At 29.7% G+C, this 25,018-nt stretch overlaps 9 protein-coding genes across 9 annotated transcripts; all 9 read right to left on the minus strand.

The window, feature by feature from the left end:
* Positions 1–604: 604 nt before the first annotated feature.
* LOC145758565 (uncharacterized) lies at positions 605–9,624 on the minus strand. The gene is made up of 17 exons (XM_082572520.1): positions 9,505–9,624; positions 8,557–8,683; positions 8,271–8,386; positions 7,732–7,814; positions 7,258–7,406; positions 6,925–7,000; positions 6,447–6,586; positions 5,801–5,971; positions 5,176–5,299; positions 4,773–4,851; positions 4,369–4,465; positions 4,029–4,171; positions 3,337–3,456; positions 2,775–2,912; positions 2,174–2,299; positions 1,267–1,396; positions 605–1,003 (listed from the first exon to the last, which is right to left on the minus strand). Exons 1-17 carry the CDS (start codon positions 9,589–9,591, stop codon positions 945–947), a joined length of 1,965 nt encoding a protein of 654 aa, XP_082428646.1. The 5' UTR covers positions 9,592–9,624; the 3' UTR covers positions 605–944.
* A 476-nt stretch (positions 9,625–10,100) lies between these two features.
* Positions 10,101–12,573, minus strand: LOC145748512 (tRNA-uridine aminocarboxypropyltransferase 1-like). Its single transcript, XM_082564966.1, has 5 exons — positions 12,353–12,573; positions 11,681–11,818; positions 11,366–11,589; positions 10,742–10,845; positions 10,101–10,384 (listed from the first exon to the last, which is right to left on the minus strand). Exons 1-5 carry the CDS (start codon positions 12,533–12,535, stop codon positions 10,137–10,139), a joined length of 897 nt encoding a protein of 298 aa, XP_082421092.1. The 5' UTR covers positions 12,536–12,573; the 3' UTR covers positions 10,101–10,136.
* Positions 12,574–12,808: 235 nt separating this feature from the next.
* On the minus strand, positions 12,809–13,229 carry LOC145748528 (transcription and mRNA export factor ENY2-like). The gene has a single exon (XM_082564967.1). The coding sequence runs from the start codon at positions 13,122–13,124 to the stop codon at positions 12,813–12,815; it is 312 nt and encodes a 103-aa protein (XP_082421093.1). The 5' UTR covers positions 13,125–13,229; the 3' UTR covers positions 12,809–12,812.
* Positions 13,230–13,406: 177 nt separating this feature from the next.
* LOC145756480 (uncharacterized) lies at positions 13,407–15,744 on the minus strand. Its single transcript, XM_082572370.1, has 3 exons — positions 15,611–15,744; positions 15,136–15,340; positions 13,407–14,848 (listed from the first exon to the last, which is right to left on the minus strand). The coding sequence occupies exons 2-3, from the start codon at positions 15,333–15,335 to the stop codon at positions 13,594–13,596; spliced, it is 1,455 nt and encodes a 484-aa protein (XP_082428496.1). The 5' UTR covers positions 15,336–15,340; positions 15,611–15,744; the 3' UTR covers positions 13,407–13,593.
* Positions 15,745–15,923: 179 nt separating this feature from the next.
* Positions 15,924–18,396, minus strand: LOC145750039 (tRNA-uridine aminocarboxypropyltransferase 1-like). Its single transcript, XM_082565957.1, has 5 exons — positions 18,176–18,396; positions 17,504–17,641; positions 17,189–17,412; positions 16,565–16,668; positions 15,924–16,207 (listed from the first exon to the last, which is right to left on the minus strand). The coding sequence occupies exons 1-5, from the start codon at positions 18,356–18,358 to the stop codon at positions 15,960–15,962; spliced, it is 897 nt and encodes a 298-aa protein (XP_082422083.1). The 5' UTR covers positions 18,359–18,396; the 3' UTR covers positions 15,924–15,959.
* Positions 18,397–18,631: 235 nt separating this feature from the next.
* LOC145750047 (transcription and mRNA export factor ENY2) lies at positions 18,632–19,059 on the minus strand. The gene has a single exon (XM_082565969.1). It carries the CDS (start codon positions 18,948–18,950, stop codon positions 18,636–18,638), a length of 315 nt encoding a protein of 104 aa, XP_082422095.1. The 5' UTR covers positions 18,951–19,059; the 3' UTR covers positions 18,632–18,635.
* A 173-nt stretch (positions 19,060–19,232) lies between these two features.
* On the minus strand, positions 19,233–21,570 carry LOC145762086 (uncharacterized). Its single transcript, XM_082574629.1, has 3 exons — positions 21,437–21,570; positions 20,962–21,166; positions 19,233–20,674 (listed from the first exon to the last, which is right to left on the minus strand). Exons 2-3 carry the CDS (start codon positions 21,159–21,161, stop codon positions 19,420–19,422), a joined length of 1,455 nt encoding a protein of 484 aa, XP_082430755.1. The 5' UTR covers positions 21,162–21,166; positions 21,437–21,570; the 3' UTR covers positions 19,233–19,419.
* Positions 21,571–21,749: 179 nt separating this feature from the next.
* On the minus strand, positions 21,750–24,222 carry LOC145742830 (tRNA-uridine aminocarboxypropyltransferase 1-like). Its single transcript, XM_082560655.1, has 5 exons — positions 24,002–24,222; positions 23,330–23,467; positions 23,015–23,238; positions 22,391–22,494; positions 21,750–22,033 (listed from the first exon to the last, which is right to left on the minus strand). The coding sequence occupies exons 1-5, from the start codon at positions 24,182–24,184 to the stop codon at positions 21,786–21,788; spliced, it is 897 nt and encodes a 298-aa protein (XP_082416781.1). The 5' UTR covers positions 24,185–24,222; the 3' UTR covers positions 21,750–21,785.
* A 235-nt stretch (positions 24,223–24,457) lies between these two features.
* LOC145742840 (transcription and mRNA export factor ENY2) lies at positions 24,458–24,885 on the minus strand. Its single transcript, XM_082560666.1, has one exon. The coding sequence runs from the start codon at positions 24,774–24,776 to the stop codon at positions 24,462–24,464; it is 315 nt and encodes a 104-aa protein (XP_082416792.1). The 5' UTR covers positions 24,777–24,885; the 3' UTR covers positions 24,458–24,461.
* Positions 24,886–25,018: the final 133 nt, after the last annotated feature.

Genomic DNA, 25,018 nt, shown 5'->3' on the forward strand with positions numbered 1-25,018 from the left:
TTTTGTCTATTTGTAACCTTAAAAAAAATAATAATTTTTTTTGTCCATTAAACGTTGTAAACAATAGAATAAACAGATAAAAAATAGTTAAGAGACCACCCACGAAACAATGCCTTTTGTTTTAGTGACAATGCGGTAATTATCGATTTTTTACAAACCTCAAACTTTAAATTGAACCCAAACTTTAAAATACATAAAGAATACCAACTTAGTAATTATAAATAATCGATTTTTTTCGGCAAACAAGTTTTACTTATTCGCCATCTTAATACGGATTTGTCTAACTGTGTTTACATCACGTGACTAAAAATACGTGTTGCCAACTGTTGTCAAAAATAAATGTTTCTTTAAACAACCTAGGCAAAAAACTATCCCTTAAATGCCTTTCAATTTGAATGGTGTAAATACTTAACTATCCTGTGAAAAAAGGTAGTTCCATATCAAACATTTAAACTTTAAATAATACAAGTCTTACAATTTTTACTTTTATTTGCTTTACAGACTTATTTTGCCAAAACTGCATTTTGTCATTACTACAAGAAAAAATTATTTAATATAATATATATAATTAAAAGAATGTTATTTACAGCTAAGACAGTGATGATTAATAATTAATAATATAAAAACAGTTTCTTGTGAAGTTAAAAAAACATGATTAAATCCATAGGCCATTACATTACCGAAATATTGATAATATTCTAAACAATAATAATAAAATATTAACAATATCAAAAACACAAACAATATCAATTAAAGTAATAAACAAACTAACAGTGTTTATTAATTACTCACAATTACAACACACTATAGCTAAAATTCTTACAGCAAAATTTGTGAAGTTTATATATTCTAAAGTACAAATACAGTGAAAATATGAAAATAAATTTATACAACAGCTTAGAAAATTAAAATGTGTAAAATATATTTTTTTATTAACAAAATGTTTAAACTTTAAGTTTGTCTTTGCTACCAGTGCTTAAGGAATCCTTTAATTGCGCAACTTCTAAAAATATCACCAAAAATTTGTGATATTTAATATTTATTAATAAACTTTTGATTTTTTTTTAAGTGACATATGCTAATAAAAGTTTAAGCTCTTTATTAGATTAAAATAATTTAAGTCTTTCTATGTAAGCCATTATTTTTTTTTAAAGGTTCAATAAAATAAAGTTTAAAAAAAACTAAATCTATTCTTTGTTTTTTAGATTTTTTAAGTTAAAATCCAATCATTTGTTTTTTATAGATTTTTAAAGTTTATCAACTTACCTAGCTTAAGAGTAGCATTAGATTGCATGAGTTCACTATTTCTAGAGTTAAGAAACACAGCATCTTGGATAGCATCGTCCAACAATCCTCTCCATCTATTTTCCAACTCAACCTTAAACTCCTCAAATACCTGAAAAATAAAACAAATAACTTGATTACTTCATATTTAAATAACTATGTTATAATTAAATAAAAGATATCAGAGTATGTTGAGTATGTAAATAAATTAATGACAGTGTATTAGTGGGCAGACTCATGATTAATAGCTTTGGCGAAGCCACATGGGGTCCAATGGGTGCCATGGCACCCACGGTCCGAATTTTGCCATTTTTGCCAATCGCTGAGAACCGAAAAGAACCGAAAAGTTTTTTTTATTTTTTTGTTGGAAGGAGGTTAAACGTTTACATTTGTTATTACATGTACTGCAAAATTTAAATTTTTCGTTAATAAAAAAACTACATTTTGTATAACGGAATGCGAGTATTAAAATAACTGATATATATATCCGAATCGATTGTGATGTCATAGATGAAGGATTCACGATGTCACCTAATTGAAATTTTTTTAGTGGTTTTGTTTTAAATTCCGCAAAATTTCTAAAATTAAATAAAATAAGAGACAGTCCTTTGGAACACTTCAACGGGCACCCCCCGATTTACATCCTGTCTACGCCACTGATTAATGGTATTCCAAAACAAGTGGATTAACTATGCTAACATCAAGTTAAAACCTTTTTTTTCAGGTTTTACTAGGTTCCTTATTAGGTACAATATATACTTTACACACTTTAATTGATTTTATTTGTTAAGCCCAAATTTTATTTAAAAATAAACCTTTTCGTAAGTATTTATTTACATTGGTCTTTTACATATTTTCGAAGACCTCTTCAAAACACTTTTTAACTTACCTCGCGATATGCTCTGAAAGTTTGTAGATTTTGAAGCTGTTGTATCTCCAACTCAGTTGAATGTTTCTCAGATAAAATCCTGAAGTGATCGTTCATTTGTGACATTTCTCTGCGCAAGGCATCAAGCTAGCACAAAACAAAGTTTAAAATAAGTTTAAATATAAATTTTACATTTCATACAATTATTGATAAAATCAATTATAGAGTAGAAAAAGTGGACAAACTTTTTTAATTTTTTTTTGTATATTTTTATTTACCTAGATGTGAAGGTCAACTTCCTGACCTAAACATAAAGTAACTTTTGTTACCCCGACCCAATCTTGAGTTGACTTTGGTAGTTTGGGATATTATTCAATATAAATGCCAAAAAATTTAGCTGCTGAATAAGTGTTGTCTCAGCAGGATTTCATACTAGTTGAAGTGCCTTGTATAAGGGTGCTACAGCATGAGAGTAGTGGGAATTAAACCCGGAACCTTATGTAGTACAGCCAAGTGTTTTGACCACTACAGCTCGCTGTTGCTTAATTGTCTTTTGAAAAATAATTTTTGGCTTAGATCTACTAAAATTACCCCCTTTTTTACACCAATAATAAACACTTACTTGTGTGGTAATAACAGCTTTCTCGGCTTTTAGTGTTGCAAGTTCAACTTTATTTTCAAGAACCTCTTCGTTTGATTTAAACAAATTGTTTGACGACATTTTCATCTGAAGATCACTTTTCTTATGTTCAACTTCCAACTAAAAATATGTCTTAATTTATTAATTTAAACAGAGAATTACTCACATTATTGTAAAATAGCAAATAGACCGCCCTACAACCAAAATTTCAATTTGTCTTAATGTAAGTGTAACTTTCAACTAAAATTTGTCCACAATAATTTATCCCCGCATCACAAATGGCATTTTTTCTATTTAGTAGGCCTATAAATTGGACATATACTTACATATATATGGCACTAAACCCTGTTATACATAGATTGTGCGTTAAAGTTATGCCAATGCAATTTTTTTACATTAAATTTGATTTAAAGTTATTTTTTTGAAACGTGATGTGTAAAAACCCAATAAATTTTTGCTGTATGTAGGTAAAAATATATATACCATTCAAAAAAAATTTAATTTTAAAAATGAATAAATTAATGGACAATAAAAACAAGTAAACCTTCATTCTTTGCAGTTCATCTTCAATAAGCTGCTCATTTTCTTTCTTGGTGCTTTCCCTTTCATCCAACATCACTTGGAAAGCAACTTCAAATCCAGATGAAGCTTGTACAACACCAGCCTAAAATATTTATATTAATTTTATTGTGAGATAACTATTAATAAAAAAAGGTATTATTGACTTTAATGTATAACAACATAGAAGTATAAAACCAGCAGCATGGTGTAGTGGTTATAACATTTTCTACACTACATGTGGTCCTGGGTTCCATCCCAAGTGATCTCAAGCTAAAGCGCACATGAGTGAGGCGCTACAAACGGTATTAACTCCTGCTGAGTCAGCACTAAACCAGCAGCATAATTATTGGGGAATTATAATCTATATAGTATCCCAAACTGTCGAAGTCAACTCAAGACGGGGCCTGAGTAACTAATGTTACTCTATGTTTAGGTCGCACATTCGACCTACCCACATTGATTATAAAGATATATACAAAAAAAAACTATAAAGACACAATTTACTTGTAATAATTTTTTCTTATAATTTTTTTCTTATAAAAATAATTTTTTCTTTTTCTATTTTTTTTTTTTTTTCAAAAGTAAGAAAAAGTTGAAAAAAAAAAAAAATTGTTCCATTTCACTAGATTGTTCAACTTTTACACATTAAAAATAATTGATTTCCTATTTTATCACCTGTCTTTCTGCTTGTAATTTTTCCTGAGAATCTTTAAGTTGAATTTTGATTTCTTTCAGTTTTTCCCCTTCTTTGCTTGATTGTTCTTTCATGACTTGAATCTTTGATACTCTGGCCTTTGCATCTTTTTCATTATTACTACCTAGAATTTAAATCAAATTTTAGCTAAAAATAAAAAGTATGCCTACTAAACAAAAAAAATTAAAAATTACTAAAGTTTAAAAACAGTTGAAAATGTAACTTTAAAGAGTGCATTAAAATTGCTTAAAACACTAATTTTAAAATCTATTTAACAATAGTTTTAATAGATTATCGCATAACTGTACAAATAGTTTATACCAGAATTAATAGCCTGGGAATATTCATCGATTTGTATTTTAAGATCTGTATTTAGTTTGTCAGAAACTTTCCGTTGTGCTTTGTACTCTTCTGTCAACTTTAATACATATGTTAATAAATAAATAAATAAGTTAATTAATTCAGTAAAAAATGAAAGAGTGAGTAAGATGGTATTGTAGAATACAGGTAAAGTTATTCAGCAATTAAAATATCCGGCAATAATAATCTTTAATATCACAAACTGCTTAACTATATGCTTAGGTCGTGAGATCGATCTTTCAACATCAAGAATAAATAAATATGAATAAAAAATAAGTTATTTTATCTAAGCAATTACAATAAATGTGAATAAAAAGTATTTATTATTTTCCTTTTAAGAACCTTAAAAATGCGACATAATTTACCTTGTCTTTTAAAGCTTGTAGTTTTTGTAAATTTTCTCGATTTATTGGACGATTTGATTCCAAAATCCACAAAAGACCCCTAGATATAATTAATTATATTTTTTATTCAAAAAATGGTAAATAAGCAGTTGACTTATTATATTGTATTTAGAAATAAAATGTAAATGTTAAATCAAGTAATAACTAACACTACATTACTTGTTGAAATAATGAATTACTGTGAAAGTTTTAAACGAAAAAAAAAAAATTTCAAAACACTTTTAATGCAATAAATAAAACTCTTAAATTAAATTAAAAAATCCTTTGTACTTTACAGTCTTTGGAAAGATTAAAACCATTATGTACAACAGAGAATTAGCAAAAACCAAAAAGTACAAGTTATCAAAACTTAAATATTTTTTACTTGTTAGCGAATGTAGTTCTCCTTTCAGCATAAAACTGATCAGATTTTAAAATAGTTTGATCCCAGCTAAACTTCTTAGTTTCATCCAAATCCTTCAACAACTTCTCCATGTGGTTTAAGTCACCTGAAAGGTAATAAATTTTAATGTTGTTAGGTCTATTTTAATTTTCTTTATAGGTTAAACAAACATTTGTATTTTAGGCTTTAATACAGTTCTATCGAAACAGGAATTTAAACTGGCAGCATGGTGTAGTGGTAAGAACACTTCCTACACCACACATGAGGTCAAGTTCAATCCCCACTGCTCTCATGCTGTAGCGCCCTTGAGTAAGGCGCTATAAATGATATAAACACCTGCTAAAATAGCACTTAAATAGCAGCTCAATTATCAGGCAATAATAATCTATATAATATCCCAAACAGCCACAGGCAACTCGAGATTGGGTCGGGGTAAATGTTGTTACTCTATGTTAAGTCGTGCATCCAACCTTCCCACATCAAAGATAAGAATATACACAAAAAAAAAATTTAAGTTATTGGTGTTTCTATATAAACATTTCTTAAGATTTGTTAACAGAATATAAAACTATTACTTTTTAGAAGAAAAATACTTTAAATTTTAGACCTCTGTCTGGTGGTGAAGTAACTGCAATTCTGTCTCTAACTTTTCCTATCTCTGATCTCAAATGTTGTAGAATTTTATCACTTTCGTTATTGTTGGGTTTAGGCTGAGAACCAGATCCATTCAATTGCTCCAAGGTTGATAAAATGTTGCTCATCTCCCTTAGGTTTCCATCTAAAAGTAAGGATTTTAACAAATTAACTAAAGTGTTTCTATAAAAACAAAATTAAACTTTTTTTCTGGTCTTACCTTTTACCACACAGGACAATACATTTACTACACAAGATAAAAAATAAAATGCTGGAGTGCGTAAACTGTTTTTTTTGTGTTAGGACGGTGTTTTTTTGTGTTAGTTTTTTGTGCTAGAATTTCAAAGAAGAGGGTTAGGCCGAGGTTTAATAAAATGTGTCTCATTGTCAATATTTGGTGTTTATCAAATCACAGAACAAAAAAATTAAAATTAATATGCAAATTAATTTTTTAACCTAACATGAATTAAAACCATTAATAGTGCCTTTCTTTAAAGCATTGGGATTTTGAAAAAAAAGGGTAATGCAGATTAAACACAGGACATTATAAAGTAAAACTAAAATATGGGCCAGAATACTGTAAACGAATATTTGTATCTTAAAACACCATAGTTACACACCTTGTTCATTGACTTGAGCAAATACGTGAGCATTGTTGTTGTTTAAAACAGAATCAGCAACTAGAGTAAGTCCAACTTTGTTGAAATCTTGTTTAAATTTACCCCTGGATTGAGCAACATTTCCAAGAATTTCATTCACCCTAAATCATAAGTTAAATGTTCACTGAATATAGATCAAACTAAAGTAAAAAAAATATTTGGATAACTTAAAATTTGCTGTACATTTATACATCTATATATATAATAGAGTTTAGTGAACATTATATATGTATGTATATCCAATTTATAGGCCTCTAAAACAAATCAAACTTCCATTTGTGCTGGTTGGTAATTATCATGGGCAAAAAACTTTTGTTAAAAGTTGAGACCACATGACAACAACTGAAATTCTAACAAAAAGATAGGCTATTAAGTAACCTAGTTTATTTAAAATGTTTAAGTACACTTAAATGCTTAGTTATGTTAAGATAGATTATACCTGTTTATGTTTTGCTTGTTTGCAAAAACATTGAGGAGTCTAAACTTTGAAATAATTCCAGGAGCTTGCTTTCCACCTTTATCATTATTTAAAAATTTAATTAAATATAATTGTTTTTACAAAACCAGTAAAAAATAACACCAAATATACTTTAAACCTTTTAGAGTAAAGTTTTAAATTTAAAAAAATTTTAAAAACAGTTAAGCAACACAAATAAATGTGTGGCCAAAATTATTAATACCAAGAAAACAATTTAAAAATAAAATGTTGTAAAAACTATAATTTTTAATTTAAATTGAACCTGTAATAATGTGAACAAAAAAGACAAAATACCTGTTTGTCTTTGCAGTATTCTTACAGTAAGTAAAGTAACAAACAAGTTGTTCTTGTTAGTAGAACTAGCAAGTTGAAAGCCATCCTCATATAGTTTAACTACTTCTTCTGCTGATGAACAAACACAGTTACTAAGCTCACTTACGTACCTAAAAATATTTGTAAAATTAGTTCAGTGGCCCAAAAATGTGGTGTAGTAGTTAAAACACTTGGGTTTATTACATAAAGTCCTAAGTTTAATTCCTATAGCATCCATGCTGTAGTCCTAGAGTAATGTGCTATAAAAACATCCTAGAGTAATGTGCTATAAACTGAACAAACTTTTGCTTAGCACATTATAAATAAATAATAAATTGTATTTACTACAAAAACTATACAAATTAAAAAATAACACCAGAAAATAATGATCTTTTTAAAGTTTAAGTTAAAAAAAACACCTTAAAACCTTGTTAATGCAAAAATTATTAAACTCACATGCCGCTTGTGGAATGATTTTGGATTTCCATTTTTCTTGGATGTGGGTTAATAAGGTCCTGAAGTTGGTTATTCTCCGATACCTGTTTAACAAAATATATATAACTTTATATTAACCATTTGTTCTTAATGTAAAAAATGACATGAAGAGGTAGGAATTAAACCCAAGAATTCATGTAGTGAAACCAGCAGCACGGTGTAGTGGTAAGAACATTTGCTACACTACACATGAGGTCGTGGGTTCAATCCCCACTGATCTAATGTTGTAGCGCCATTGAGTAAGGCGCTATAAACTGTATAAACTCCTGCTGAGTCAGCAGCATAATTAACAGGCAATAATAATCTATAATATCTCAAACTGCCACAGGCAACTCGGGACTGGGTCGTAGGAACTGATGTTATTCTATGTTTAAGTCGCACATTTGACTTTCCCACATCGAGGATAAAGATATATACAAGAAAAAAAAAATTAACAATAACTTAAAGACTAAACAAAAATTATTGAAATGTATTCAAAATTAAATTAATTTATGGTTTACCTCTACCATGGATGCAGAAATCAAAAATTCAGATTTGTTATTTTGATTGAGTTTTTGAAAAACATCTTTGCAAGTTAAACCTAATAATGATGATGTAGAATTTAAGTCTGGAGATCCTGTAAAAATAAAAACAAAATATAAATATACAGACCTACAAAAAAACTGCCATTTGTGGTGCGTTGATAAAAAAGGCTATCGACCAGTAAAAAATAATAATAAATTTATAAAATTTTAAACAACCTGCAAGTTCATACAATTAAATATTTCATAAATTTGATTAATTTACCAAAAAATCCCAATGTAAAATCCAATCCAGAACAAATATCAGAAACATTTTTCTTTACTTGATTTTCGTAAACATTTTGGGTTGATGTATCACTAAAAACTCCCTCAAATTTAAAAGATTTTTCTGTCTAAAAAAATTTATAATGTTATTAATAGCTTGCTTTATTATATCGTTTTCTTTGTTAAAAATATTTTTTATATACATATGGTTAACCTTAAGGCCTTAGAGTCACATTTGCTACTCAGTCTTAAGGTTTGGCATAGCAAAAGTTTGTATTTTTATAACACCTTATTTAAGAGTGCTATGTCATAAAATGCATAGAAAAATGCCTATAACAGTTTACTGTTAATACAAAGCTCTATCAGCGTTGTCAGCCCAGTTTAAATGAGTAGTACTAAAATGAAGGCGTAAACGGACAAAATTTTTATCCCTTTTTCTAATCTTTTTTAGCACAGACTGAGAGATGATGCAAGATTGCTTTTTAAAGGTCAAGAGAGATGATGTAAAATCGACTATAAAGCGCAAGGGAAGATTAGAGAAAGTTATAAAATTCTGTCCTTTTTTGCATTTATAAACTGGGCAGACAACGCTAACAGAGATCCGTTATTTCAAGTGTTTAAGCCATTTACAACATAGCATTAACATTTGGGGACCAAAAGCTTCAACCGTGAGAAGCATCGGTCAAAAGGTTTAGCCCCCCAAAAAATGGGGGGTTCGGTGACGAAATTGCAGTGTAACATGTCAGCTTAAGACCATATTCTACCAATATTCAAAATAAAATTTGACAAAAAGTATAATACATAAAAAATTTTTAATAAGTTGTTATGATAAATATATAAGTTAGTTTTTAGAATATTTTTTTTTTTTAAATTGTTGTCTTAAAAATGTCCTTTTAAAAGGGATTAAAGACAGGCGCTTATGGCCTGCAAAATTTTTAATTAATTTTACCTTTTTATCAAACTGAACAGAAATTTTGTCTTTAGAAATCTTCACAGTTGAAGATTCTTTAGCAAGACACAAAGTTTTAATCGTCATTTTAAATTTTACTTGAAACAACTTAAAACTTAATCAACTTAAATTAAACAAATTGTTAAAATCTTATAATTTATATTGCTACTTATATTAACGTAAAATACCCTGAATAAAATAACAATATTGTCTGAAAATCGAATTAAATTAAAATTCAAAAATATTAGAAATAAAATATAAAACAGTAAGACAATCACTTAACAGTAAAATAAGTTTTTCGATTGTTCTTAACATCTACTCCATTATTCCAGACAATACGATTTTATGTTTTATTGTAATTTAACGTAAAAGTAAATATTAGGTTTTGTTTATTTACTTCGTCAAGCGAAAACTCGTCTGAGCGTAAATAGCGTCTCTTTGCTGTGGAAACTGACGTAATTAATGACGTCACAAAAGTAAGTACTCTTTAGCGACACAAAAGTAAACACTTTTAAATTTATCCTCTATAAAAAAATTCAATCTTTTGCTAAATTTATCAAAATTAATTAAAATAAAAAAAAGATTTCAAATTTTAATTGATTTTATTTTAATAAAACACAAAAATACAAATTTTAAGTTGGTTTTGCTTTATTTTTCTTTTCTTTTTTAATATATTTATTTTTCGAAACAATATTGTGAAAATATGTAAAAAAGTACAATAAATTATCATATTGTCCATTATATTCCCCAATAAACAAAGAATGATATTGTCTTAAAGCTGAATGTAAAGCTTCAACGGTAGCAAGGTAAGTATCTGGGCATCTAACCTGTTTTCTCCAATATTGAGTTTTCTGATCAGTTAATTCAACCAATGGAATACCTATTATATATAAAATACAATATTGGAACATTGCTAAAAAAAAGTAAAAATATAAAATAAAACTTTAGTTTAATTATAGTCATGCCCGTGTTAAAAATAAGAAACAATTAGCAATTTTTATTATTATTATTTATCCACAATATGGGAAAATCAAATTTACAACCTAAACATAAAGTAACATCAGTTACCCGAGCAAGTCTTGAGTTGACTTAGACAGTTTTGGATAACATTTGGGCAATTAACCCAAATTGTTAAATTTGGGGTAACAAATGTTACCCAACGAAAATTAAACCTTTAAAAATAGTTTTTTTTATATCAGAAATGCAAGAATAAATAGATTTTTTTGATTTAGATTACCTTTCAATCTCTCATCAGTTGTTATACTATGAACCTGATTCCATGTACAATCAATTAACAATATCTTCTTAAAAGTTGGTGCTATTTGTATTTCCTCTTTATCACTGAAAATATAAAATCTAAGTGTAAGCATATACTGAATTAGTGAAAAAAACACTTTTATTACAATAAAAGGATCACTTGTACTTTTCAAACCTTAAAAAAATTAGAACCGTAAATGTAGAATTAGCTTAAACCATAAAGTACAAAAGTAAGGTAATTAAGGCAAAATTAGTAAAGATGGTAAATTTTGAGAGAAAATTAGCAAGAACCATTAAATAACCGGCAGCGTGATGTAGTGGTAAGAACACTTGCTACACTACATGAGGTCGTTGGTTCAATCCCCTTTGCTTTATGCTGCAGCGCCCTTGAGTAATCCGCTATAAACAGTATAAACTCCTACTGAGCCAGCATTTAATAAGCAGCATAATTACAGAGCAATTATAACCTATAATGTCTTAAACTGGTAAAGGCAACTACAAACTTAGTCAGAGTAACTGATTTTATTCTCTGTTTAGGTCGCTCATTCGACCTTACCACATCCAGGATAAAGATATAGCCAAACAAAAGTTTAGGAAAATTTACCATTTTGCTTGATCATGGTTTTCTGTTTTATCTTTATTTGCGCTTTTATTTATTGTTTCTTCATTTTCAAATTTAATTTGTTTTGGTTCTGTATGGTCACATGTTTTATCAGGAGAATGAGATCTCTTTTGTGATGTCACAGAAGGCTGTGATGATGTCATAATTTGTTTTGAATAAAAACTTAATGGCTGTGAATTTTCACTAGGAAATACCAAAATATAATCCTAAAAAATTGCAAAAAAATAAAAAATTATTTCAAATTTTATTTCAACAATTGGAGTACTTTTGTTCGAAATTTTGTTTTTATATTTTTACCTTAATGTTGTTGGCATAATTAGGAATAACAGGATAAGTGTAAATTGTAACATTTGGGGACAAAACCGCCGCATGAACTGCAGTACTTTTTCCATCCAACTCCTTTGAGTGTTTTATAATATCAACATCAACCGGCAACTAAAATTTTAAGAAAAATTTTTTTTCAGTAAAAACTCAAATTTTTGCACACAAAAATAAAATATCGAAATGCTTAATGAATATATATTTAAACAAAATTTGTTATTTGTACATACAGACTAAATTAAATATTTACTATTATAATGTAATTAAAATAATTATATAGCACCGGCAGCGTGGTGTGGTGGTAAGAACACTTGCTACACCACCATGAAGTCGTGGGTTCAATCCCCACTGCTCTCATGCTGTAGCGCCCTTGAGTAAGGTGCTGTAAACTCCTGCTAAGCCAGCACTTAATCAGCAGCATAATTACCGTGCAATTATAATCCCTATAATATCCCAAACTGCTAAAGGCAACTCGGGACTGGGTCAGAGTAACTGATGTTACTCTATGTATGGGTCGCGAATTTGACCTTCTCACACCAAGAATAAAGATGTATATAAAAAAAATTTATATACTAAAGTTTAAAATTTAAAATAGCAATTTTTTACATTTAGTTTTATTTAAATCTTTTTATATACATATATATATACCTTAACTGTTGGGAGTTGGTCAATGGGGGCATCCTCAACAAATTTATAACAAGTATAACAAAAATACATCCTTGATGCTTGGCATTTCGGGCATTTTGATCTTTTCATATTTTCAAGTGGTTCGTGCGAAGAAATTTTTAATGATTTAAAAACATTATTTTCTGTTTTATCATTATCAACCATTTTCGTTAGGCCTATTTACTTTTAAATAAAATTCTAATAAAAGAATAATAATACAATTCAGCACACAAAATATAGCAAGGTAATTTTGATTTTTAAATAACTTGACTATTTGTAAAATAGGTATTTTTATGGTTTTATTGAGTAATATTTTTAATGAAATATTTGTTTAAAAAAAAATAAGTATTTAAAACGTTAAAGCAATTAGAAATATTTTGAATTACAAAAAAAATGTTGTAGCAAATAGAAAAAAACCAAATAAAAAGTGCCCCCCACCCTTTTACAAGTTTGCTTGTTGAGATAAAAAGTTTCTAATTCGGTGCAAAAGTTCTTTTTTTACTTCATCCGGTACCAGTTGTCTGGCTTTTGGGGTAATTTCATTAAGATCATCTACAGTCACGTGTTCAAGCCCTCGATCTCTGACAATTTCTTTACAGTTCTGCTTCAATTTGTCCCGCCATCCACATTCTGATAATCGGACTCGCAGAAGTTCTTTTAATTTTTCGCGCTCTCCAGTTTCAACTAGTTGCTGGTTAATTGCTGCACGCATCTGGCCGTCCCGTGATTTCTTTTCCCCACCGTAATCCGCCATTGTATATGATTCGCAGCAAAATGTTTAAATATTATTTTGTTTTTAATAACAACCCTTTAAAATTACTTCACTATTCTGCTATTACGCACTTGAACTGGAACTCTTTTAATATTTTAGAACGTGTGCACCGTCTAGCGGGGTTCTAAATACTTGAATAAATTTTAGTAACCAAAAATTTTTATCCTCAAAAAGTTTTACAATTTTTTTTTTAAATTGATATGTTGTAAGTGAAAAATGTACAATACACTATATAAATATTTTATTGTGAAATAATGTTTACAATAAAAAAAGTCACAATGAAAACAAAAAATGAAACAATACGCAAAAAAATTATCTTTACAAAATGAAGTGCAAGTGATGCATATTTTCTCTAAAACCATATTTTTGCGGTATGACGAATTGACTAGGCCTTATAAGTAAATTGACATTAATTTTTAACAAAACTATGTTGTTTTTAAATGGAATTTAATTATAAGTTATCAGAACGCGACTGCGTCTCTTGTAGAGTAGACTCAACAGCGTATGACTCCTTTCTAGAAGTTGAATAGCCACTAATTGTGGTTGCTGACGTTTTTCTTGTAGTTGTAAGTGCAAAGGCAGATGAAATACGACGTCTGCCGTCGTGGGCCACAGTGTGAATACATCTTTTGCATGCAAACCAGCCAAGAACAGTTGCAAGAGCTTTGTATTTCTTGTTTGTAATATCCCGAAAGTCCTTGTTACGTATGCTGTATATAAAACAATTCCATAGACTGTTACTCATAAGAATAATGCCAGCAACAAACTCTGCTGAAAGGTAGGCAGAAGCAGCAAAAGAATTAAGAGTAGCAGGGCGGTTGTAATGAATATTAGGCAGGAATTCGGCTACGATTATTACTACTATCACAGGCAAAATACTGATAGTAAACACACTGATCATAATGCCAAGAGTTGTGGATAGTCGTTGCTCCATACGACGTATAGTGCCATGTCTATCCGAAGTCATGTTGCGTCTAGTAAGAGCATGTCTTCTTGACGAAAAATATGTCCCCAATATAAAGAACCAAACTAGAATAAACGGAATGCCCAAAGCAACGCCGTATACGAGTTGGCCTATAAACCCAGATGCAGCAACTATAATACCAGCAGCTATAATACTATATGGCGCAAATCCTGGCACAAATGTTGGTAGTATAGAAAAGACGATTGCTAAAATCCATAACACAATCGTACCCCTCTTAGCCGTTTTCAAGGCAGTTTCCTTGCTATAATGCAGCGGCGAAATAATAGCTCTAAATCGATCATAGCCCCCAAGCATGAGAGTATAGATAGATACGACTAAAGAAAGAGTTGTTACAAATCCAATTGCACTAAGATAACCAGGCGGGCTGTTTAAAGGTACATATGATGTAACGCCGCTAAACTCAGTAAAATTTTCATCGGTAACAGTATAATTTAAGGATTTATTGAACGCTGTAGCGACATCTTCCGACGAGTAATTTGGCTCGTACTGTGTGACTAAAACTGGAGCTATATGGCCGATATATAACGTAGCAACAAATGAAGGGAAAACAATAATTCCTATTATTAAATCAGCGACCCCAAGTGACAGTTTGTACACCATTTGACTGGTAGGAAATTTACTGTTTCCAGCAATCGCAAAGATGACTGTGATGTTAGCAATTGTGGTGATTATAGCAAGTATAACACTCACGATCATTACAATAATGATGTTCACTTTACATCTAAAAATTTAAAGTTTTTTAGATAATTAAAATCTTTACAAAATGGCAGTAAATAATATAAACTAGCAATACATTACAAAATACATAAGAAAATATGACAAAGTTCTATAGTTTAAAACAGGCCCCAGATATCAACATTTTACGTTTGATTTAATAGTATATCATAGCCTAGTAACATTATACTAGTTTTAGATTAACCCAAAATAATTAGTATAAAGTATTAGCCATTTATAATTAAACCAGCAACAGCCTTGCGCATAAAAGGCACAATTTATGAACTAACTTACATTTGAGGATAGCATTGGTATGCGCTATAGAAATATCCATCTTCCTGCATTCGTAATGGAAACCCACAGACAACTACGTCACAGAATGGAATATTTTGTCTGACGACTTCGACAAAGGGTTGCCCGAACTCATATGATGCTGCTTGTATACAGGAGGATTGTAAAGCTCGCTCGGCAAAATATTCAAATGAAACATTCATGTTTGCTGAAGAAAAAATTGAAAAGTTTTGTTAATAAATGGGGTTTACATTTTGAGATGCAGAATAATGAAAGTTGGGGTTATTAATTTTTAGAAAAGTTTAATCTTTTTGGTATTTACCAATACTCAATAATATAACAAGTGTGCTACGGCATGAGCTACTTATATTAACGTAAAATACCCTGAATAAAATAACAATATTGTCTGAAAATCGAATTAAATTAAAATTCAAAAATATTAGAAATAAAATATAAAACAGTAAGACAATCACTTAACAGTAAAATAAGTTTTTCGATTGTTCTTAACATCTACTCCATTATTCCAGACAATACGATTTTATGTTTTATTGTAATTTAACGTAAAAGTAAATATTAGGTTTTGTTTATTTACTTCGTCAAGCGAAAACTCGTCTGAGCGTAAATAGCGTCTCTTTGCTGTGGAAACTGACGTAATTAATGACGTCACAAAAGTAAGTACTCTTTAGCGACACAAAAGTAAACACTTTTAAATTTATCCTCTATAAAAAAATTCAATCTTTTGCTAAATTTATCAAAATTAATTAAAATAAAAAAAAGATTTCAAATTTTAATTGATTTTATTTTAATAAAACACAAAAATACAAATTTTAAGTTGGTTTTGCTTTATTTTTCTTTTCTTTTTTAATATATTTATTTTTCGAAACAATATTGTGAAAATATGTAAAAAAGTACAATAAATTATCATATTGTCCATTATATTCCCCAATAAACAAAGAATGATATTGTCTTAAAGCTGAATGTAAAGCTTCAACGGTAGCAAGGTAAGTATCTGGGCATCTAACCTGTTTTCTCCAATATTGAGTTTTCTGATCAGTTAATTCAACCAATGGAATACCTATTATATATAAAATACAATATTGGAACATTGCTAAAAAAAAGTAAAAATATAAAATAAAACTTTAGTTTAATTATAGTCATGCCCGTGTTAAAAATAAGAAACAATTAGCAATTTTTATTATTATTATTTATCCACAATATGGGAAAATCAAATTTACAACCTAAACATAAAGTAACATCAGTTACCCGAGCAAGTCTTGAGTTGACTTAGACAGTTTTGGATAACATTTGGGCAATTAACCCAAATTGTTAAATTTGGGGTAACAAATGTTACCCAACGAAAATTAAACCTTTAAAAATAGTTTTTTTTATATCAGAAATGCAAGAATAAATAGATTTTTTTGATTTAGATTACCTTTCAATCTCTCATCAGTTGTTATACTATGAACCTGATTCCATGTACAATCAATTAACAATATCTTCTTAAAAGTTGGTGCTATTTGTATTTCCTCTTTATCACTGAAAATATAAAATCTAAGTGTAAGCATATACTGAATTAGTGAAAAAAACACTTTTATTACAATAAAAGGATCACTTGTACTTTTCAAACCTTAAAAAAATTAGAACCGTAAATGTAGAATTAGCTTAAACCATAAAGTACAAAAGTAAGGTAATTAAGGCAAAATTAGTAAAGATGGTAAATTTTGAGAGAAAATTAGCAAGAACCATTAAATAACCGGCAGCGTGATGTAGTGGTAAGAACACTTGCTACACTACATGAGGTCGTTGGTTCAATCCCCTTTGCTTTATGCTGCAGCGCCCTTGAGTAATCCGCTATAAACAGTATAAACTCCTACTGAGCCAGCATTTAATAAGCAGCATAATTACAGAGCAATTATAACCTATAATGTCTTAAACTGGTAAAGGCAACTACAAACTTAGTCAGAGTAACTGATTTTATTCTCTGTTTAGGTCGCTCATTCGACCTTACCACATCCAGGATAAAGATATAGCCAAACAAAAGTTTAGGAAAATTTACCATTTTGCTTGATCATGGTTTTCTGTTTTATCTTTATTTGCGCTTTTATTTATTGTTTCTTCATTTTCAAATTTAATTTGTTTTGGTTCTGTATGGTCACATGTTTTATCAGGAGAATGAGATCTCTTTTGTGATGTCACAGAAGGCTGTGATGATGTCATAATTTGTTTTGAATAAAAACTTAATGGCTGTGAATTTTCACTAGGAAATACCAAAATATAATCCTAAAAAATTGCAAAAAAATAAAAAATTATTTCAAATTTTATTTCAACAATTGGAGTACTTTTGTTCGAAATTTTGTTTTTATATTTTTACCTTAATGTTGTTGGCATAATTAGGAATAACAGGATAAGTGTAAATTGTAACATTTGGGGACAAAACCGCCGCATGAACTGCAGTACTTTTTCCATCCAACTCCTTTGAGTGTTTTATAATATCAACATCAACCGGCAACTAAAATTTTAAGAAAAATTTTTTTTCAGTAAAAACTCAAATTTTTGCACACAAAAATAAAATATCGAAATGCTTAATGAATATATATTTAAACAAAATTTGTTATTTGTACATACAGACTAAATTAAATATTTACTATTATAATGTAATTAAAATAATTATATAGCACCGGCAGCGTGGTGTGGTGGTAAGAACACTTGCTACACCACCATGAAGTCGTGGGTTCAATCCCCACTGCTCTCATGCTGTAGCGCCCTTGAGTAAGGTGCTGTAAACTCCTGCTAAGCCAGCACTTAATCAGCAGCATAATTACCGTGCAATTATAATCCCTATAATATCCCAAACTGCTAAAGGCAACTCGGGACTGGGTCAGAGTAACTGATGTTACTCTATGTATGGGTCGCGAATTTGACCTTCTCACACCAAGAATAAAGATGTATATAAAAAAAATTTATATACTAAAGTTTAAAATTTAAAATAGCAATTTTTTACATTTAGTTTTATTTAAATCTTTTTATATACATATATATATACCTTAACTGTTGGGAGTTGGTCAATGGGGGCATCCTCAACAAATTTATAACAAGTATAACAAAAATACATCCTTGATGCTTGGCATTTCGGGCATTTTGATCTTTTCATATTTTCAAGTGGTTCGTGCGAAGAAATTTTTAATGATTTAAAAACATTATTTTCTGTTTTATCATTATCAACCATTTTCGTTAGGCCTATTTACTTTTAAATAAAATTCTAATAAAAGAATAATAATACAATTCAGCACACAAAATATAGCAAGGTAATTTTGATTTTTAAATAACTTGACTATTTGTAAAATAGGTATTTTTATGGTTTTATTGAGTAATATTTTTAATGAAATATTTGTTTAAAAAAAAATAAGTATTTAAAACGTTAAAGCAATTAGAAATATTTTGAATTACAAAAAAAATGTTGTAGCAAATAGAAAAAAACCAAATAAAAAGTGCCCCCCACCCTTTTACAAGTTTGCTTGTTGAGATAAAAAGTTTCTAATTCGGTGCAAAAGTTCTTTTTTTACTTCATCCGGTACCAGTTGTCTGGCTTTTGGGGTAATTTCATTAACAAGATCATCTACAGTCACGTGTTCAAGCCCTCGATCTCTGACAATTTCTTTACAGTTCTGCTTCAATTTGTCCCGCCATCCACATTCTGATAATCGGACTCGCAGAAGTTCTTTTAATTTTTCGCGCTCTCCAGTTTCAACTAGTTGCTGGTTAATTGCTGCACGCATCTGGCCGTCCCGTGATTTCTTTTCCCCACCGTAATCCGCCATTGTATATGATTCGCAGCAAAATGTTTAAATATTATTTTGTTTTTAATAACAACCCTTTAAAATTACTTCACTATTCTGCTATTACGCACTTGAACTGGAACTCTTTTAATATTTTAGAACGTGTGCACCGTCTAGCGGGGTTCTAAATACTTGAATAAATTTTAGTAACCAAAAATTTTTATCCTCAAAAAGTTTTACAATTTTTTTTTTAAATTGATATGTTGTAAGTGAAAAATGTACAATACACTATATAAATATTTTATTGTGAAATAATGTTTACAATAAAAAAAGTCACAATGAAAACAAAAAATGAAACAATACGCAAAAAAATTATCTTTACAAAATGAAGTGCAAGTGATGCATATTTTCTCTAAAACCATATTTTTGCGGTATGACGAATTGACTAGGCCTTATAAGTAAATTGACATTAATTTTTAACAAAACTATGTTGTTTTTAAATGGAATTTAATTATAAGTTATCAGAACGCGACTGCGTCTCTTGTAGAGTAGACTCAACAGCGTATGACTCCTTTCTAGAAGTTGAATAGCCACTAATTGTGGTTGCTGACGTTTTTCTTGTAGTTGTAAGTGCAAAGGCAGATGAAATACGACGTCTGCCGTCGTGGGCCACAGTGTGAATACATCTTTTGCATGCAAACCAGCCAAGAACAGTTGCAAGAGCTTTGTATTTCTTGTTTGTAATATCCCGAAAGTCCTTGTTACGTATGCTGTATATAAAACAATTCCATAGACTGTTACTCATAAGAATAATGCCAGCAACAAACTCTGCTGAAAGGTAGGCAGAAGCAGCAAAAGAATTAAGAGTAGCAGGGCGGTTGTAATGAATATTAGGCAGGAATTCGGCTACGATTATTACTACTATCACAGGCAAAATACTGATAGTAAACACACTGATCATAATGCCAAGAGTTGTGGATAGTCGTTGCTCCATACGACGTATAGTGCCATGTCTATCCGAAGTCATGTTGCGTCTAGTAAGAGCATGTCTTCTTGACGAAAAATATGTCCCCAATATAAAGAACCAAACTAGAATAAACGGAATGCCCAAAGCAACGCCGTATACGAGTTGGCCTATAAACCCAGATGCAGCAACTATAATACCAGCAGCTATAATACTATATGGCGCAAATCCTGGCACAAATGTTGGTAGTATAGAAAAGACGATTGCTAAAATCCATAACACAATCGTACCCCTCTTAGCCGTTTTCAAGGCAGTTTCCTTGCTATAATGCAGCGGCGAAATAATAGCTCTAAATCGATCATAGCCCCCAAGCATGAGAGTATAGATAGATACGACTAAAGAAAGAGTTGTTACAAATCCAATTGCACTAAGATAACCAGGCGGGCTGTTTAAAGGTACATATGATGTAACGCCGCTAAACTCAGTAAAATTTTCATCGGTAACAGTATAATTTAAGGATTTATTGAACGCTGTAGCGACATCTTCCGACGAGTAATTTGGCTCGTACTGTGTGACTAAAACTGGAGCTATATGGCCGATATATAACGTAGCAACAAATGAAGGGAAAACAATAATTCCTATTATTAAATCAGCGACCCCAAGTGACAGTTTGTACACCATTTGACTGGTAGGAAATTTACTGTTTCCAGCAATCGCAAAGATGACTGTGATGTTAGCAATTGTGGTGATTATAGCAAGTATAACACTCACGATCATTACAATAATGATGTTCACTTTACATCTAAAAATTTAAAGTTTTTTAGATAATTAAAATCTTTACAAAATGGCAGTAAATAATATAAACTAGCAATACATTACAAAATACATAAGAAAATATGACAAAGTTCTATAGTTTAAAACAGGCCCCAGATATCAACATTTTACGTTTGATTTAATAGTATATCATAGCCTAGTAACATTATACTAGTTTTAGATTAACCCAAAATAATTAGTATAAAGTATTAGCCATTTATAATTAAACCAGCAACAGCCTTGCGCATAAAAGGCACAATTTATGAACTAACTTACATTTGAGGATAGCATTGGTATGCGCTATAGAAATATCCATCTTCCTGCATTCGTAATGGAAACCCACAGACAACTACGTCACAGAATGGAATATTTTGTCTGACGACTTCGACAAAGGGTTGCCCGAACTCATATGATGCTGCTTGTATACAGGAGGATTGTAAAGCTCGCTCGGCAAAATATTCAAATGAAACATTCATGTTTGCTGAAGAAAAAATTGAAAAGTTTTGTTAATAAATGGGGTTTACATTTTGAGATGCAGAATAATGAAAGTTGGGGTTATTAATTTTTAGAAAAGTTTAATCTTTTTGGTATTTACCAATACTCAATAATATAACAAGTGTGCTACGGCATGAGCTACTTATATTAACGTAAAATACCCTGAATAAAATAACAATATTGTCTGAAAATCGAATTAAATTAAAATTCAAAAATATTAGAAATAAAATATAAAACAGTAAGACAATCACTTAACAGTAAAATAAGTTTTTCGATTGTTCTTAACATCTACTCCATTATTCCAGACAATACGATTTTATGTTTTATTGTAATTTAACGTAAAAGTAAATATTAGGTTTTGTTTATTTACTTCGTCAAGCGAAAACTCGTCTGAGCGTAAATAGCGTCTCTTTGCTGTGGAAACTGACGTAATTAATGACGTCACAAAAGTAAGTACTCTTTAGCGACACAAAAGTAAACACTTTTAAATTTATCCTCTATAAAAAAATTCAATCTTTTGCTAAATTTATCAAAATTAATTAAAATAAAAAAAAGATTTCAAATTTTAATTGATTTTATTTTAATAAAACACAAAAATACAAATTTTAAGTTGGTTTTGCTTTATTTTTCTTTTCTTTTTTAATATATTTATTTTTCGAAACAATATTGTGAAAATATGTAAAAAAGTACAATAAATTATCATATTGTCCATTATATTCCCCAATAAACAAAGAATGATATTGTCTTAAAGCTGAATGTAAAGCTTCAACGGTAGCAAGGTAAGTATCTGGGCATCTAACCTGTTTTCTCCAATATTGAGTTTTCTGATCAGTTAATTCAACCAATGGAATACCTATTATATATAAAATACAATATTGGAACATTGCTAAAAAAAAGTAAAAATATAAAATAAAACTTTAGTTTAATTATAGTCATGCCCGTGTTAAAAATAAGAAACAATTAGCAATTTTTATTATTATTATTTATCCACAATATGGGAAAATCAAATTTACAACCTAAACATAAAGTAACATCAGTTACCCGAGCAAGTCTTGAGTTGACTTAGACAGTTTTGGATAACATTTGGGCAATTAACCCAAATTGTTAAATTTGGGGTAACAAATGTTACCCAACGAAAATTAAACCTTTAAAAATAGTTTTTTTTATATCAGAAATGCAAGAATAAATAGATTTTTTTGATTTAGATTACCTTTCAATCTCTCATCAGTTGTTATACTATGAACCTGATTCCATGTACAATCAATTAACAATATCTTCTTAAAAGTTGGTGCTATTTGTATTTCCTCTTTATCACTGAAAATATAAAATCTAAGTGTAAGCATATACTGAATTAGTGAAAAAAACACTTTTATTACAATAAAAGGATCACTTGTACTTTTCAAACCTTAAAAAAATTAGAACCGTAAATGTAGAATTAGCTTAAACCATAAAGTACAAAAGTAAGGTAATTAAGGCAAAATTAGTAAAGATGGTAAATTTTGAGAGAAAATTAGCAAGAACCATTAAATAACCGGCAGCGTGATGTAGTGGTAAGAACACTTGCTACACTACATGAGGTCGTTGGTTCAATCCCCTTTGCTTTATGCTGCAGCGCCCTTGAGTAATCCGCTATAAACAGTATAAACTCCTACTGAGCCAGCATTTAATAAGCAGCATAATTACAGAGCAATTATAACCTATAATGTCTTAAACTGGTAAAGGCAACTACAAACTTAGTCAGAGTAACTGATTTTATTCTCTGTTTAGGTCGCTCATTCGACCTTACCACATCCAGGATAAAGATATAGCCAAACAAAAGTTTAGGAAAATTTACCATTTTGCTTGATCATGGTTTTCTGTTTTATCTTTATTTGCGCTTTTATTTATTGTTTCTTCATTTTCAAATTTAATTTGTTTTGGTTCTGTATGGTCACATGTTTTATCAGGAGAATGAGATCTCTTTTGTGATGTCACAGAAGGCTGTGATGATGTCATAATTTGTTTTGAATAAAAACTTAATGGCTGTGAATTTTCACTAGGAAATACCAAAATATAATCCTAAAAAATTGCAAAAAAATAAAAAATTATTTCAAATTTTATTTCAACAATTGGAGTACTTTTGTTCGAAATTTTGTTTTTATATTTTTACCTTAATGTTGTTGGCATAATTAGGAATAACAGGATAAGTGTAAATTGTAACATTTGGGGACAAAACCGCCGCATGAACTGCAGTACTTTTTCCATCCAACTCCTTTGAGTGTTTTATAATATCAACATCAACCGGCAACTAAAATTTTAAGAAAAATTTTTTTTCAGTAAAAACTCAAATTTTTGCACACAAAAATAAAATATCGAAATGCTTAATGAATATATATTTAAACAAAATTTGTTATTTGTACATACAGACTAAATTAAATATTTACTATTATAATGTAATTAAAATAATTATATAGCACCGGCAGCGTGGTGTGGTGGTAAGAACACTTGCTACACCACCATGAAGTCGTGGGTTCAATCCCCACTGCTCTCATGCTGTAGCGCCCTTGAGTAAGGTGCTGTAAACTCCTGCTAAGCCAGCACTTAATCAGCAGCATAATTACCGTGCAATTATAATCCCTATAATATCCCAAACTGCTAAAGGCAACTCGGGACTGGGTCAGAGTAACTGATGTTACTCTATGTATGGGTCGCGAATTTGACCTTCTCACACCAAGAATAAAGATGTATATAAAAAAAATTTATATACTAAAGTTTAAAATTTAAAATAGCAATTTTTTACATTTAGTTTTATTTAAATCTTTTTATATACATATATATATACCTTAACTGTTGGGAGTTGGTCAATGGGGGCATCCTCAACAAATTTATAACAAGTATAACAAAAATACATCCTTGATGCTTGGCATTTCGGGCATTTTGATCTTTTCATATTTTCAAGTGGTTCGTGCGAAGAAATTTTTAATGATTTAAAAACATTATTTTCTGTTTTATCATTATCAACCATTTTCGTTAGGCCTATTTACTTTTAAATAAAATTCTAATAAAAGAATAATAATACAATTCAGCACACAAAATATAGCAAGGTAATTTTGATTTTTAAATAACTTGACTATTTGTAAAATAGGTATTTTTATGGTTTTATTGAGTAATATTTTTAATGAAATATTTGTTTAAAAAAAAATAAGTATTTAAAACGTTAAAGCAATTAGAAATATTTTGAATTACAAAAAAAATGTTGTAGCAAATAGAAAAAAACCAAATAAAAAGTGCCCCCCACCCTTTTACAAGTTTGCTTGTTGAGATAAAAAGTTTCTAATTCGGTGCAAAAGTTCTTTTTTTACTTCATCCGGTACCAGTTGTCTGGCTTTTGGGGTAATTTCATTAACAAGATCATCTACAGTCACGTGTTCAAGCCCTCGATCTCTGACAATTTCTTTACAGTTCTGCTTCAATTTGTCCCGCCATCCACATTCTGATAATCGGACTCGCAGAAGTTCTTTTAATTTTTCGCGCTCTCCAGTTTCAACTAGTTGCTGGTTAATTGCTGCACGCATCTGGCCGTCCCGTGATTTCTTTTCCCCACCGTAATCCGCCATTGTATATGATTCGCAGCAAAATGTTTAAATATTATTTTGTTTTTAATAACAACCCTTTAAAATTACTTCACTATTCTGCTATTACGCACTTGAACTGGAACTCTTTTAATATTTTAGAACGTGTGCACCGTCTAGCGGGGTTCTAAATACTTGAATAAATTTTAGTAACCAAAAATTTTTATCCTCAAAAAGTTTTACAATTTTTTTTTTAAATTGATATGTTGTAAGTGAAAAATGTACAA

This window comes from Corella eumyota, chromosome 1, assembly GCF_963082875.1.
Source record: "Corella eumyota chromosome 1, kaCorEumy4.1, whole genome shotgun sequence".
Lineage (NCBI taxonomy): Eukaryota > Metazoa > Chordata > Ascidiacea > Phlebobranchia > Corellidae > Corella > Corella eumyota.